The following is a 16,582-nucleotide window of genomic DNA, read 5'->3' as shown; positions in this document are numbered from 1 at the left end:
TACGTTGAAAATAATTTGTGAGGAAGAAAAAATAACAAAATTTTAAATGAGCAAGAAGAAGAGGCATGGCAAAATATATATATATATATATATATATATATATATATATATATATATATATATATATATATATATATATATATATATATATAACACGGTATATTGAAGTTACATTTTTTATTTTATTTATTGAGAATAATTTTTAAAACAAACTATTAAAATAGAAAAATGACTAAAATATCCCTAGGTTTAGGTTTTAGGGTTATAGGTCAAAATATCTTCTTTTTATATATAAGATAATGTAAAATATTATAGAAATAAATACAAATATTAAAAATATATATAATTACAATTTAGTTTTTATTTTTTATTTTTTTAAATAATTTTTAATAATAAAATAATAATTAAAAAAATATTTAGAAAAAAAAAAAAAAAAAAAAAAAAAAAAAAGACAATGGGCTCAAGCTCGAGCTCGAGCTCGACAAATTGACACGAGCTCGAGCTCGAGCCAAAAATAGAGGAGCTCGACGAGCTCGAGCCAGCCAAAAGAGGCGAGCTCGGCTCGAGCTCGGCTCGTTTACACCCCTAGTTGAGGGTAGATGTAATTATCCAAACATGAAGAGTTTTTCGTAATTTGATCATATCTTAGCGATGGTTGTAATTTACACTTTATTATTTAATTTATGTTAATTATATTTCAAATAAAAATAAACAATATTTGTTTTTGATAAAAACTCACGAGTTCATGAACAACAAAAAATAAGCTCGTGTTCGAAAAATTCGAGTTTGAGCTTAAATTTTGTCTGAGTCGACCCACCGAGCTCACGATCAGTCAGCTCATTTACACCATATCACTCTGTCCACATGGTGAAAAATCGGTTTTGTAGAGGCAATATTAATTAATTGAGTATTCTGCATGCAATAATGTAAGGAAATAAATATTAATTTCATCAATAAATATGTGTGATTTTATGTAAATTTACGAAATTTTGTTATAAATCGGTAACATTATTTGTGGATAAATGATTATCCAATCAACTGTAGATCGTTCCACCAAATGCAATATAATTGAACTTATTATAAATCTGAAGTTATTAACATTATGTATCAATCTACATCAAGTGTACTATGCCCTTTATTTAATGACCAAAATATATCAATAATAATTCTTAATTATTTTTTTTTCAATTATTAATAACATTATATTGAAGAACAAACCAACCACTCCTCCATTTACTCTCGGTGCCCACCCACTTTATTACGAATCTATCACCTAACATTTCGCACTACCATATTTTTATTATTATTATTATTTGTAATTTCCTATTTTTAATTATTTAATGTCAAAATTGTAATTATATTATTAGGATAAATTCCAAATACCCAGGTGGTCAATTTAAAAAAAAAAAACCCTTTTGTTTAGATAATATATTTACCTCTCAATTATGATTTTTTCTTACATCTCCACTCTTATGGTGTCAAATTCAACGGAATCATTTAGATTTTGTGGAATGTACTCTAGTTTGCACTCGTTTTGTATAAAAATACAGTTTCTGATGCACCACAATCTGATATATACAAGCCAAAAAACACATCTTATGATCGATTATCTTACTTAAAAATGTAGAGCTCGAAAGAAATAAAACGGGTACAAAAGTGATAATATTTCATATAATCAAGAATATTCCACTAAATTTGAAACCGCGACGGTAAACGTATAAGAACGTTTATAATTGGGGAGAGTGATTGTAATTACCAAATAAGAGGGGGTTTTCGTAATTTGACCATATCTCGGATAATTTGACCATACCTGAGGGTCGGTTGTAATTTACTCTTTCCTTTTTTAATTATTTAATGTCAAAATTTTAATCATATATTGATTATTCAACATAAACAAGCATATACCAAGACAAAATTTATTCAAAAAAACAAACTTACACGTGCACTTTTGCAATCAATTTCTTCTTATTTCACAAAACACCCAACAAATTAAAGTATTTTACACTAAAGTCCCAAAATATTTCATTTCCTACCACTACTCTTCCATTTCTCAGCCAATCCATCTAGCAACTTTACAGAATCGCCATTTTCACCCAACGTTTTTGCAGCAGCATCCTTCAAACCCTTCATCCTACTCCTAATCCCTTTCCCTTCTTCACCTTCCATCAAACCCTTGACGGCTTTCGCCACCTCATCCCTCTCGATCAACCCGTTCTCCCCGACACGTGGCCTCAGCGCCACGCGTACATCCTCGTGCAGCATCACCGCATTCATCCCTTGCTCTGCGTACAACGGCCAGGCGATCATCGGCACGCCGTTGACAACGCTTTCAAGAACCGAATTCCACCCGCAGTGCGTCAGGAACGCACCGACGGACTCGTGGGCCAGGATCTGGGCCTGTGGGGCCCATAAGGGCACCACCAGGCCCAGATCTCTGGTCCGCTCCAGAAACCCTTCTGGCAGATACGCCAGAGGGTCGCCGGAGTTTTGGATGTTGAAGTACGACGCGCCGGAGTTCGTGTCGTTGGGGCATCGAACAACCCACACGAACCGTTGCTCGCTCATTTCTAGACCGTTTGCTAGCTCGATTATTTGAGCATGTGATAAAGCACCACCGCTACCGAACGAAATGTATAGAACCGATCCGATTGGTTGATCGTTTAAGAATTTCAAACTGATGTCGGATTCGGATGCGGATGCGGATTTTGATGGGCCCATTTTGATCAACGGGCCGATCGGGTAAACGGTTGGTTTGCCGGGTTCTTTCTTGAGAAGGAATTGAACCGGGCCGGGCTCGAGTTCTTGAAAGCTGTTGACTAATATTCCTTCAGCTAGTTTGTATCTCTTGGCGTGATGGATGGCCCATTTGTAGGCGTCGTTTTTCCGGTCCTGAACCGGGTCGAATAAGTCCCGGCCGTGGATCGGGGTGCAACCCGGGATCCGGAGCTTTTCCGGCGCGTCCCTGTACTCGCCGGGGAGGGTTTCGTCGAGGGTGGGTAAGTGGAAGAACATGCAGAGGGCCATGGCGGTGGAGCAGAAGAAGATGTAAGGTGGGATGTTGAGCTCGCGGGCGGCGTCGAAGGCGTCGGTGCCGAAGAGGTCGACGACGACGGCGGAGAGGTTCTTGGACTGGTGGAGGGATTTGAAGGCGTCGCGGATCGACGGGAGGGAGCGGGTTACGGTAAGGGAGATGCGGGTCTCGATCTTGACGTCGGCGGCGAGGTCGTCGAAGTTGACGGCGGGGAGGAGGATGTAGTCGATGGCGGCGGGGAGGGCGGAGAGGAAGGTGGTTTGGGCGGCGGAGAGTGGGCCGTCGGTTGGGATGACGAACGTGGTGGAGAAGCCGTGGCGGTGGTGGAGTTTCTTGGCGAATTCGACCAAGGGTATTAGGTGGCCGATTCCTGGTGAGGGGAGAATGGCGATGTGCGGGGGCGGCGGCGCGTGGGCGGTGGTTTCCATAGCTGCGGTGGAGATTGGGTAATTAATATGGGGAGGAACTTTTTAGGGGTGATTATTAATGATGGCAAGGTAGAGTGAAAAAAGTGTATTATATACTGTGTATATATATAGAACAATTAAATATAATATTAATATAATATATTGAATTATTAACAGGCTGGCTGGCTGCCTCTCTTTGAAATAAATGAATATGAATGTAATTATTGTTATGAAATTAATTATTATGGAAAAAGAGATATTCAAAAGTTTTTGGGATGATTGATTACGTATGTATTGTGTCACGTGATCGTGTGTTATGTCGGAAATTATGCACAGTCAGCATGATTGGTGGTAGATTACTCGAGTTTTCTTTTAGATAAAGTAATTTATTGTGTGAGTGCGTGCGTGTAAATAATTACTGAGGCCGAGTTAAGTTCAAATTACAAAAAAATTAATTCTAAATTTCATGAAATATTTCTAATTTGTATATGTTTTTGGCAAAAATCGGAGTTTCTAATGCATCATGATTTGATATTTTCAAGCCAATAGACAATACTACTTATGATCATCTTGTTTGAAAATGTGGAGCTTGAATAAAATAAAGGGTAAATAGCACTTAGCCCCCCTGTGGTTTTCACTTTGTGCACTTTACCCCCCTCTGATATCAATTTGGTCATTTTACCCCCTTGTGGTTGACAAGTTGTAGCGACCGTTCAATAAACCGTTAAAGTTAGCGGAAAGTGCACTTCACTCGCCCAAATTTGTAGTGGTTGAAGGTTTTCAAGTGAAAATATTATATTAATACCTATTTGACCCATTTTCCTATAATAAAAACTCATACACCCATCCTTACTTTTCTTTTAATTAGAAAACCATTACAGATTCGTCTTTAAATTGTATATTAATTAATTTTAAGATGTTATGTTAATTATTTTTAAGATACTCATCTAAATCTTTTTATAATTATTTTATATATTTCAATAAATCTTTGTTAAGTTAGTTGTACTTTTAGCCTGTACATTTAAACAAAAAATTTAAACGTGTATATATATATTATAATTTGCAACATTAGAAGGGAATATGAAATATTTTTGTTTATTCTGAAAATAATATACTACTACTGAAAAATAATTTGATTTCCTCATGTTTTTGCTTAAAAAAATAAATTTTATATTTTCATCCTAAAAAAGAAACAACTTTGATTTGCCCTAAAAATTTGCTTTTATTTTCTCATTTTGCTTACAAAAAGGGAAGATGAATGGGCACAAAACTCGACTGCAAAAGCAAATAGTCAAGAAACAAAAAGTCTCCTGAATTCATTAATTTATAGATTATAAATGTATTATAGTAAGAATAATACTAATTTGAAGAAAACCAATAGAAATCAAGAAAAAATCTTAAATTTCTACAACAAATTGACTATTAAAAGGAACCAATACACATGGTAAAAAGAGATTTTTACAAGCTAAGAGGATAAATACAAAGATTTAAGGAAAAAAAAAAGCAAAATAAATCTAGTATGTACTAAACTTTAGCATATTCTATGCATTCCGTTTCCATACTCTTGAGAAATCTCTAGGGAACCCTAGATTTGCCACAAGATTTAACAGATCCGCCCATGTCACTGTTCTTGTGGTCGAGTAGCTTAAATCAAGGTCGGCGGTGGAGATAGCAGGAGGGGGATGGGCGAAGAGACGACGGTAGAAGAGCCAGAACGGTGGGGAATGATAGCCACCATTGTTGTTGTTCTCCGAGGATGTCCATTCGTCTTCCTGTGTGTCTCAGACGGATATTTTGTTTTTTTTTGGAAGGGTCTGGAACATTTCAGGAGGATTTGAAGGCGAGGAGAAGAAGTAATTCTGATAATTGCTTTTTAGTCCTATGAATTGATGTTATTTCTAATTAAATCCAATTGAATTTACATTTATTTATTAAAAAAAAGTATAACCTGCAAATAGTAGAAAAATATGGGGTAGTCCAGACATTTAACCTTTTTCTGTTAACTTTAACGGTTTATTAGACGGTCGCTACAACTTGTCAACCACAGGGGGGTAAAATGACCAAATTGATATCAGAGGGGGGTAAAGTGCACAAATTGAAAACCACAGGGGGGCTAACTGCTATTTACCCTAAAATAAAACGATTACAAACTTGATAATATTTCACATAATTTAGAAGATTTCACTAAATTTATCATCACAAAGATTAATTTATAAGAAAATTCATAATAGATGGTTATTGTAATTATTAAAGGATGATAATCTTTTCGTGATTCGATCATATATCATAATAACATAATCTTGAGAATCGTGGCATATTTAGAAAGATGCTCATAAATTTGGTGATGATTCAAGCAAAAGCAGGATGGTGAGAGTATCTGGCACACACTTGATGTAAAAATTGGATTTACTATTTATATTTATATTTATATTATAATAATTAATTAATTAATTAATTAATGCCAGTGTAATTATTTTCAGGTTAGATGCATGTGAAAATTGAAATACTAGCACGACTCTCGATTTCGTTGCATGTGAGTTTTACTTCTCTTGGGATTTATTTATTTATTTATATATAATTAAATAAAAAAGATGCTAAGGAATATTACGCATGATGAGTGGCCTTCGATAAGCTTATAAACCTATAAAATTATTTTGTAACTTAGGAATATTTTATTAAACAAAATTGACGTGACATTAGATATATTATTACTTAAGATAACATTTATATATATATATATATATATATATATATTATTAATTATTATACAATTATTAAATCAGCAAAAGTAGCATAGAATAACTCAGTGGCGAAAGCTGACTGGCTTACTGGATTGGATGACAGTTTCTTCTAGAAGGAAAATAGATAGTAGTGCAATTTTTCATCATGTGGTGATGTCAATACTTACGTCAGCATGGCGTCGGTGCCTATTTTGGTCATTTTTAATTTAATAATGATCTCATATTTCAAACATTAATAAAATGTAGGTTCTTTTGTTGTTGTTACGGGCCAATATTTTAGGCCCATTTTGAACCCCGATGTAGGTCAAATATCGGGTCTGGGCAAATTCGTACCAAACCCGACCCGTTGTGATTCGGCCCGGCCCAATAATGTATAACCCAATTGAATAAATTGAAAACCCATTAAGAAGACCCGTTCCATATATATATACATAAACATAAATCGAGAAGCTAGTGTGAGAGAGAGAGAGGAGAGAGAAAACGAGGTTGAAGATAAATTGCAAGGAAAAATGATTTACCGAAAATGGAGTCTGCTAACCGGCCCGACTGCTATTCTCGCCGGAATTATCGGGACCGTCGTCGTCGCCGACCTCCTCTTCGTCGAGAACGTATGTTTTTCATCCATTTTATGATTTTATTCACTTCTTATTGATCATGATTCTTCTTCGTGTTTGTGGTATTTAAATTCGGTTTTGCGTTTCTCTTGTGTTGTAAATTATCTGCGCCAGGGATTGATTTTTGTTGTTCTATATGAATTTATTTTGGATCGGAAGAACGAAATTGAGTAATTTATTTACTTGGGCAAAATTATTGGATGGATCCCTAATTTTGATGATGCTGTTTTTCCTATACCTGTTTTTTTTTTTTTTTTTTTTTTTTGAGTTACTTTTGATGCAATTTTTCAGGAGGATTTCGTTAATCTTGCATTATAATTAATTGATTGAATTTTTACTTGATTTTAGTAAATTGACTTTGGTATTATATAGTATAGGATCACTAATTCTTACAAAAATAAAATATAATTATTAACCCGTGATTGAAGAGAAAAGCTATAGCAATGTCACTGCAACATGTTTATTTCCGCATTGGGGAAATTCTGAGAAAACGTTTGAATTTTGTCAAGCGAGCGTGGTCGTTTAAATGAGCAGTATATAAGGTTTAACAGGGCTGTGGAAGTTTATAAAAATATCTGTGTATTTTCGTCTTAATTTTCACTGTCTTGTTAGATTTCAATGTGCAAATCATGGTGAAGATTAATAACTGAGCTATGATTTAATTGTATAAATGTGCATCAATGTTTTTTTTAATGACATATACTGTCTGTTGCTGATTACGATTCCTAAATTCTGGCGAGGTTGTAGTTGATGTCAATTAGATATGAATACGGTTGAGAGAAGTTCGTATGAAAATTAGGCTATTCCAATTGCAAATGTACCTTAAAAAGATTTTCTTAACATGTCATCACTCTTTCTTTGATGATTGTGAAGCGACTTTTCGGTTACTAGTGACTGCTATTTTTCTTCGTTTTCTCTTAAAGATTAGTTTGTACACTAGTCTTGCTGTCTTAAATATTCGAATATGTAGGCATCGAAATGACTTGTCTTATCCTCGATTAATTTGGAGAATTTGCTAATAGCCCGAATCCATCAGTTATCGCTAATCATAGCTGCTTAATAGTTGTGTTTCTCCATTATGCAGGATTGGTTACTTAAGAGTGATAAAAAGAAGCAAGAGTCGGCAAATTCAACCAAGTAGAAAACGGAGCTTAACTGTTATCTAAACGAACTTTGCTGAGGTTCACTGTCTATTGAATGTTTGATTTTAAATAAAATACAGATTTCAAGATTGTTTTTTTGTTTCATAATTTCCACCATTATGATTTATAAACCTTCTTCATTGTGTTCGTGTGGCTGAATTTCGGTTCGTTTACTTTACTTTGTCGTTTGTTGAGCATTTTGGCTAACATATTTTCGATAAATGTGAAATTCTTCGACACTCGATTTGAGTTATTGTGTAGAAACAGAGCCCTCTCTTTATAGTTTTAGACCCATACTTTGAAGTCCTCTTTGGAATCATTTTTATTATTTACAGGGAAGGTCCCCATAGAATCGCAAACTCTACATAGGTCCTTGATATAATGATATTATGCCAAACTGGAAAATTCTTACAAAATATTTTCACATCAGAAAAAAACATTTACATGTATGTTCATCAATAAATATAAAATTACAATCCCATCCCTCAGTTCACAAAAATCACAACTTTTCATGCCAATCAATGACCAAAAAACCAAATAACAAATCCACTATTTGTGGATTATCTGTTCCTTTTTTTTCCCCAGGATTCAGTTCCATACTTGTTTCCTGGATTTGTATTAAAATAAAAAAATAAAAAAAATAATTAAAACAAAAACGACATCAAACTAATTTTTACACGTCGAAGATGCCCGATATCACAAATACGAACCCATAAATCGAACACAGTAAAACATCAAGAGTTGCACGTGGCATTCAGTAGTCCTTTCGATCTTTTTTCACTGGATAAAAAAAATGAATTAGGCTGCTTTCGTTGCTCTCATTCCGAATCCATGTTTCAGCTTCTCCACACTGTCGAAAAAAAATCTCGAGTAAGTAAACAAGTTTTAACTACAACATCAAAGAAGTTATATTCAACTCAAGAATTGATCTCAACTATTTAAAAATCGATGCATTTTCTAACAATAGATACGGAAATATAACAAATAAAACGGTAATTTTACTCACGTTGGAGCAAGTTTGCCTAGGCTATCCAACTCCTCGTGAGTATCCTCGTCAATGATTCTTCCGGAAATTTCCACAATGTATGCTTTATTTGGTTCCTTCGGAAGCCCTCGATTTCCGAGTAAACTCAAATCTTTCTGGTTCAATTCCCTTCCGTTTATATACACACTCGTATTTCCACCGGCACATTTTTCTGGCATAGGGTAGTTAAATTCCTCTATAAACGGCTGCAAGAAAACAAAACATATTCGTCAATTAAAAAAAAAAAACCAATGAAAGATCGAATTTTTAATCAAGACCGAATTTTTAATCACTATTCGACAGTGAATCTTACAGGAATTATGCCGAGACAAGGACCTCCGATTTCACCCCAGAATCCCGCCCGAAAATCGTACCTATAGTTGAAGAAGGTTGCAAACATATAAGCATGTAATAACATATAATATTCATAATTTACATTTAAGAGAAATGGAGAATGCATAATATTATACCAGTAATTGCCAGGCTGGATAGTTCCAGCTAATTTTTCGGCTTTCTTGATCAACCGATCTTGTATTAAATGCCCGTTAACGGTAACATTGCAAACCTCCTCTTCGAAAGATTCTCCGGGTCTTCTTGAACTCGTATATTCATCAAAAAGCACAGCAGCTAATTGACTCTGACCTTCTCTGCTTGGTTCGGCCGAGTCAAAGGTTGTCCCCGTATTATTATATTTGTACTCGTTCGAAGACAAATCTATCTCAGTTGCCGAAGACACTTCCCTCACCATCTGCTTAATATTATTATTATTATTATTAATATTGTTATTATTAATATTAATATTAGGCTTGTTCGGCAACACTACTTTCTCGTGCTGTTCGGAGCGTCCACTTTTATTTTTCTCTCCACCGCCACTTTTCGCCGCTGCGTGAAATATATTCGAATATGCGAAGTGGTCTTGAAGAGACGAGCCCGAAGAAGGTGGGGCCTGTTTAACCTCATTCGACGGTTTATTAGCCGAAGCGGAATTTCCGTTCGCCTCGGAGGTAGAATGGCGGGCCCTAACTTGGTTCATATGATGCATATCTTCGTGTTTCGATAGCGAAACACGCTTCTTGTCAACTTCTACTGGATTTTCTAGAGGCTCTTCGTCGAATAAAACGACCAAGTTCTTGTTTGAAACCGAAAAAACAATGATTGTAGAGCAAGCCCCACACTTCGTTTGCTTTCGTTTGTTACTCTGTGCAAGAATTTTCTTAGGCAAAAGCAGCACCATGAAGCAATTGTAGCATGACAGAAACGGAGCACCGCCGCCAATCGGGCGGCAGTGCTTCGCGGCGGAGGTGGCTAAACGAACTCTCGGAGGCGGCCGACGGGCAAAACCATCCACTTCAGAACCCACATCACTCGGCCATCTCGAGTGTGATTGAGGAGCAATATGAGATCTTATCGAAGCAGGGTTGGAGAATTTGTGGTGATGATTATTATTATCTCGTGAACCGAACGAACCAGGATAATCGTGGTAAGGGAAAGCAGCCCTATCGTTCGATGCATTAGAGTACTTACTGCTGTAAGAAGTAGGGAGAATAGGGTTAGGGGTGGGGTACCCTCGTCTCTCGTTGTGGCAATCGTAACACGAGCAAGACGGATGATGACGTGGAGGATTTTGATGATGGCTAAAAGTACGAGGATACGGTTCGATGACCTCATCCTCCATGTAATGTCCGGAAGACATATACGAACGGGAAGATGAGATTTGATAAGGATCTTGTCTGTGCATGTGGGGCCGCGAAGGATCCGGATATCCATGCACGTGATTTGGAGTGTATTGCGGAGGATAAAAACCATTGCCGCCCCCGATTTCTTGACGGTGCATATTATATGGTGGTGGTGGTGGTGGCGGATCTGCATATTGATGCTGACCAGTCGGCCTTCTAAACCGTTTATCGGGATACGGAGCATCGTAAGGATCTTGAGGGGGCGGTGGCCCCCTTCGATTATCAACGGGGCCTTTTTCTTTACCCTTGGTCAACTGATCCCTCAGCTCATCCAATTTTTTCAGGAGCTCCTCTCGATCTTGTTCTCCGCTGTACTCGAGATTGTGTAGTCCATCGACCAAGCCTTGAGCGGTTTCCGGTTTGTCTTGGATTACATAATTTGCATCGACTCCCCGATTTTCTTCTTTATTTGTCAAACTAGTCCTCTTGGTTTCCGATCTCTCACGATAGGTCCTTCGGCTCGATGAACTAACGTTTGACTGAACATCGCTTTCGTAGCCATTGGTGATGGCTGTGGGGGGGTCCACCGGTGGTGGTGTTCTTCTATCGGATACGTTTGTTGATTTATCGAATCTTTCGGAGAGCTTCTCTACGGAAGCTCCGATTCTCTCATCCTCGGAGTTGACCGAGAATGTATCGGAGTCAACACCTTTATATAAAGTCAACCATTCAGCAAGAAAGAAAGAAAGGCAACACAAATATATAACAGAGAAAGCAAAATCAACCAAAATTTCAGACATTTTGCAGAACACATGATACTACAAAATACAAATCAAAACCCAATAAACAACTCATCCAATCACAACAAAATGCCAGCCAAAATTCACAATTTCCTTAAAAAAAAAATAGCAATAAAATAAATAGAGGAAAAGGGAGAAAATGTACCTCTTAAGACAGCACCACAATTACCACACTCATAAACAGAATACTCAGTAACTTCTGGTAATAACTTCTTACAATTTGGGCAACGAACTAAACGAACTTTTACTGCTTCAGACATTTTTTTTTCTTTTTTTTTCTTTACAGCTTCCAAACAATCTTGACCAGACCCTCAAGAATCTCTATTTCTACACATGAATTCGCAGAAAAAATGTAAAAAGATGCGTTCTTGGAGAAAATGAGAAGAGGGTTTCAAGAAATTTCAGCCCAAAAAATAGCAAAACAAGAGAAAATTAAGCTCAAAGATGCAATTTTTAGAGAGAAATGAGTGATGGGTTTTAGAGATTTGAACACACAATTCAATCTTTGAGGTTTTCTGAAACATGAAATTACATAATGAGTAAAAGCAAGCAGAAGCTGATTGGGCTTTTGTTTCTTTATTTCATAATGTATTTTGACTATCTGTTTGTGTGTGTGTGTGTGTGTGTGTGTGTGTGTGTGTGTACAGTGTACGGTCAGTTGTATAGAGTTTGAAGAGGAAGACAAATGAAAAGTCTTTAATTAAGGTGGAATATTCCAATAAGGCAAATTGGAAGAAGAGAATATAAAAGCAATAAAAAAAATTGATTTTTTTTTTAATTTATTTTTAATCTTTGAAATTTTATTTTTATTAATTTATTTGACTTTATTTAGAAATATATTTGTGTAAAATAGGCAAGAAGGTTCAATGTATTTTAGATCAAATTTCCCATCTATTTTGTCAATACAAATTTTCTTGAAAAATGAGGGGGTTATGTGCTGATATTACGAGCATAAGGAGATCGTATGTAAAAGCTCGTAACTACAGGGGATTAAATGTTATTTACCCTTTTTTAATTATGAAATAGGCTGAAACATTCAATTGTTTTAATTATTAATTTATTTGCGATCAACACAATTTAAAAATCACATATTAAATTAAACAAAGCACAAACGTCATGCACTTGAAATTGAATATATGTCATGAGCCCACTAATGAGTTTTTAAACATTTACTCAAAGTTTAATTTATTGATTTTAAATTCTTAAGTGATGTCAACATTTATATAAATATTATGGTAAATAGCATTTACATCCCCTATAGTTTAAAAACTTTGTGCACATGACCCCCTTATACTTTTAATATAGCATATAAACCCCTTATACTTTCAAAAATTCCATCTTTCTAATAAGGGGTTTATATGCTTATATTAAGAGTACAAGGGGTTCATGTACATAAAGCTCAAATTAAGAGGGGTTAAATGTAATTAACCCTAAATATTATTGTCCAATATAAACACATGATGATGGTGATAAGTTGTGCGCGTAACGTTTCTGAGTTGTATTCTTTATCTTTGACTAAGTTACCCCTTTCTCTCTCTCTCTCTCTACAAATATATATTATATTTGATTATTTATTAAATAAATAGCATGTTGAGTTGGAGCAAATCTCCCTCAATATATTCTCTTTTGAATTTTATATAAAAACTAAAATATTATTGAATTTGGATTTTATGTGGTGAAGACTATTTGTGCGTAGTAGTAGTTGACTTTATTGGCCAATAAATAGTTGTGATTCAGAGGTATTTGGCGGCTTATATTTACCAATTTTAAGATATTTTTATTCTTTTTGAAAATTTTGTAATATATTAGATTTTATTTTATAAAAAATAATTATTGAAATATATTTTAATAAAAAAAATAATGATTGTATTTTAAGGTGTAAATAATGGTAATTATGCAATTACAATTTTAAACTTTACAAATTATTATTATTATTTATTTATTGGAACAGCTGTAGTTATTCCACCAACCTAGAGAAATCTTGTTAATTAATGAGAAAAAATCGGAGGAAAAAGTCAATGATGATTGAAGTCAAATGATTAATGAATATTATAATATTATTCTAATGATAATTAAACATGGTTACCAAATAGTTATTTGTGCCTTAAGAAAGATTAACTGGTGATCCAGAAGCAGATTGTGACAGTATTAATTGATAATTAATATATATAAATATTATAATTTAATATAAGCTAGCAAATAGTTGACTTGACCCAGTATAAAATAAAAATTAAATGATTGTGTCACTATCATACACTGCTTGTTTCATGTTTTTTTGGTGTGGAGAAAGTCTAATATTGCAGCTCTGTATTTGTCTGGTCAATTTTTAAATAATAATAATAATTATTATTATTATTATTATTGAAGATCAATTTCCTTTTACCTTTTAAATTCTTCTAATAGTGTAAAAAATATATTTAATTACTCTGTCGAAAATTTAATAAGTTGAAGGTATTCTTGGAAGTTTCCAGATCACTACAAAAAATGCAATTACAAAGGGCTAACTATGTAGCACGAACACGTAAACGACGATACGGAGAAATAACATGTCATAAAATGAGGATACGAGACTTTGAAGTAAACTTGTAAATATAAAAAATATAGGGGTATATTTATAAATAAATTATTTTTATATATTTTCATACAAACATACCCTTATTAACTATATAACACTCTTCCTGCATTAATTAATAAACAAGGGTATTTTGGTCCATCAATATCTATTTTCCTAAAATCAAGACATATTTATTGAGATTCTTAAGAATCGTGCCAAGGTGAAAAACGACACTTATTTAGGAATGGAGGGAGTATCATTTTGCAATTGTTAATTAAATTATGTAAATAATGAAGGCAGCAACAAAAATATTTAAAAATTAGCTAACAAACATATTACTGACTATTTAGAAATTACAAAATGGCCCATAAGGTTTCCGACAGGTTTCGAACATGTGTTATCGAGTGTCGGACATGAAACGTGTCATAACGCGAAAACATTAAAAAGTTGAAGTTTTCGTGCTGCTGCACAGATGGCTAATTTAGAAGTTTGTTGGATTTGTATTTTCAAATTTAAGCCCATTCGAATTTTGCATAGGCCCACATACTAATTAATGCATTATTCAATTTAATTTTTTACTTGGGCTTCACTAATAGGCCCATATATCAATAAATGATTACAGAGATTTATAATTAGTATCCTAATTAAAAAGGCTAAAGACCCATTAATTAATTGGTTTAGGAAAAAATAAAAGGATTACTTAAAATAGTGTAATTATATTTTCCCACTATATATATTTCAAATTAGTGCTTGTCTATGGGAAACCACTCAAAATTAGTGCATTCTACAGTGGATTATGTGTTTGCTAATGGTGATTATATCATCCTAAAAATTAATTATTAGCACTCCACATTGTTTTTATTGGTTAATTTAATTTTCAAATCTACAATCGATCCATTTTTTTTTCTCTCTTTCCTTATATAAAACGATGAAGTGCAACAATTTGATAATAATTGAAACGTGGCGATCGTAATCACCCCAATTAGTCGATTAACGACATTCTTATTATTCCTACGTGGAGAGCGATAATTGGATAAAAATGTTACTTAATTAGATCGTTCGCGCTAAAAAAATATTATTTAACTATTGATCTTGATTAGTGGTTCCCGGCAAAACGACAACTAGATTAAAATATTTTAAATTAAAAAAAAAAACTCTAAAATCATTTTTAGATGCTTCAAGGATCGGAATCAAAATTATTTTAGTACAAATCATGCATCCATCTTCAACTTACTAAATAGAAATATATATATATAAATGATTATATATATAATTTTCAAGAACAAGTAATAAGAAAATAGATCAACTGATTCATCAAATATAAATCCATTCTGAAAATCAAACAAAACAAAACGAAAAAAACAGCATACAAATAATATATAAAATAGATGATATATGTGTGTAAATATACCTTAAACACACACCAAACTAATAATCTTCCAAGGATAAATTAATTAATTAATAAACCCTACATGGGAAATTAATCTTGAAAAAACCAGCTTTCTTCTTCTTCATTGCTTTCTCTTTCCCTTCTCCAATGCTATTCATCTTCTTCCTCCACAAAGCTAGTCCACTCAAGAAGCGACGCAAGCAAGAAGATTTCCGAGCATTCTTACATGTGGGGCCCGCCTCGTTTCTCGCCCGTTTTTCCGACAACACGTCAGCATGACGAGAAAGATCGTCGTCGATTCTTGATCCACTGAGATAAGGCTGGTTCATAAAGTGCCTCTCAATTAAATTGCTTATAGCAACTACTTCATATGAATCATATAAAGGGCTCCCACAATCCCATACCCTAATTATCTCTTCATTTTCAGACAGAGCCATTTTATTTTATTTTTTTGAATTTATTTTGACAATTATTTAAAATGAATAATAGAGTGTGATTTGTTGGGGATAAGAGTGACAGATGTGCTTATTTAATGTTTGTTATCTGTCCTAAAACATGTGATAATTATATAGGAATGGTAAGTATAATAACCCTAATAAACCGTTTAACCTACGTAACAACCTCATTATATTTTTTTCTATTTGGAGCAAGATTTTAAACCTTGTACTCAAATTTAAGGTTTGGAGTTAGTTCAAAATTGATATCTTTGTTCATAACATTTAATATTTTTTAATTTATTTAATTTGTTGTACAATGTACTAAAATTCAATCGAAATTTCACCAAACAATTCACATCAAACATTGCACAACAATTATCATCCTCAGAAGATCGAGCAACTGTTTATTAATGGTAACACGACTGTCGACTGATTTACTCCACATCCCATATCTATTGTATGGAATCCATCTAGAAGCTCCGATCCCTTGTAACCGCCTCAGATTCAGCAGGTCCAGTCATCAGTTGCCACGTCATACCCGAGTTTGTTAGGGGTGTTGGTTATCACATGCACCTCACCAACACCTCAGACTTTCATCCCTACGACGCATTTTTTAGCACATAACCCCCGAAGTGCGGAAGTGGTAGATTTTTTAGGGGTAGCTTGCTAAAAAAAGGATCATAGGTATAATTTTGCTAATATTTTTAACTTTTTTTACAATTAGAGCAAACATAGGGGTGTTAAATGCAATAAACTCCACCTACAA

The 16,582-nt window shown here is 34.2% G+C and overlaps 2 protein-coding genes and 1 long non-coding RNA gene across 4 annotated transcripts; 1 reads left to right on the top strand and 2 right to left on the bottom strand.

The window, feature by feature from the left end:
• Nucleotides 1-1,900: 1,900 nt before the first annotated feature.
• On the bottom strand, nt 1,901-3,713 carry LOC105963886 (hydroquinone glucosyltransferase). Its single transcript, XM_012988369.2, has one exon. It carries the CDS (start codon nt 3,457-3,459, stop codon nt 2,023-2,025), a length of 1,437 nt encoding a protein of 478 aa, XP_012843823.2. The 5' UTR covers nt 3,460-3,713; the 3' UTR covers nt 1,901-2,022.
• A 2,875-nt stretch (nt 3,714-6,588) lies between these two features.
• LOC148772499 (uncharacterized) lies at nt 6,589-8,177 on the top strand. Its single transcript, XR_016030030.1, has 2 exons — nt 6,589-6,787; nt 7,878-8,177. It is a non-coding gene; the product is annotated as an uncharacterized LOC148772499 (long non-coding RNA).
• Nucleotides 8,178-8,333: 156 nt separating this feature from the next.
• LOC105963884 (uncharacterized) lies at nt 8,334-12,160 on the bottom strand. 2 transcript variants are annotated; one of them, XR_016030029.1, is made up of 6 exons: nt 11,581-12,160; nt 9,430-11,344; nt 9,273-9,333; nt 8,942-9,165; nt 8,646-8,785; nt 8,334-8,542 (listed from the first exon to the last, which is right to left on the bottom strand). XR_016030029.1 is itself a non-coding variant. In XM_012988368.2 (5 exons), the coding sequence occupies exons 1-5, from the start codon at nt 11,693-11,695 to the stop codon at nt 8,734-8,736; spliced, it is 2,367 nt and encodes a 788-aa protein (XP_012843822.2). In that variant the 5' UTR covers nt 11,696-12,160; the 3' UTR covers nt 8,334-8,733. The 2 variants fall into 2 exon arrangements, 1 of the variants encoding a protein (XP_012843822.2); XM_012988368.2 differs by having other exon boundaries at nt 8,334-8,785.
• Nucleotides 12,161-16,582: the final 4,422 nt, after the last annotated feature.

Source organism: Erythranthe guttata, chromosome 2, assembly GCF_056151865.1.
Source record: "Erythranthe guttata isolate IM_541 chromosome 2, IM_541, whole genome shotgun sequence".
NCBI classification, from domain to species: domain Eukaryota; kingdom Viridiplantae; phylum Streptophyta; class Magnoliopsida; order Lamiales; family Phrymaceae; genus Erythranthe; species Erythranthe guttata.
The sequence above is the reverse complement of the archived record's forward strand: the minus strand, read 5'-3'. Positions and strand labels throughout refer to the sequence as shown.

What these genes read in the sequence shown, in the direction of transcription:
- LOC105963886 (XM_012988369.2), bottom strand. Translation starts at nt 3,459, where the DNA reads ATGGAAACCACCGCCCACGCGCCGCCGCCCCCGCACATCGCCATTCTC.
- LOC105963884 (XM_012988368.2), bottom strand. Translation starts at nt 11,695, where the DNA reads ATGTCTGAAGCAGTAAAAGTTCGTTTAGTTCGTTGCCCAAATTGTAAG. An exon ending in TTGTGGTGCTGTCTTAAGAG is followed by an intron (nt 11,345 to 11,580) that starts GTACATTTTCTC and finishes CTTTATATAAAG; the next exon opens with GTGTTGACTCCGATACATTC. An exon ending in CTAGGCAAACTTGCTCCAAC is followed by an intron (nt 8,786 to 8,941) that starts GTGAGTAAAATT and finishes TTTTTTCGACAG; the next exon opens with TGTGGAGAAGCTGAAACATG.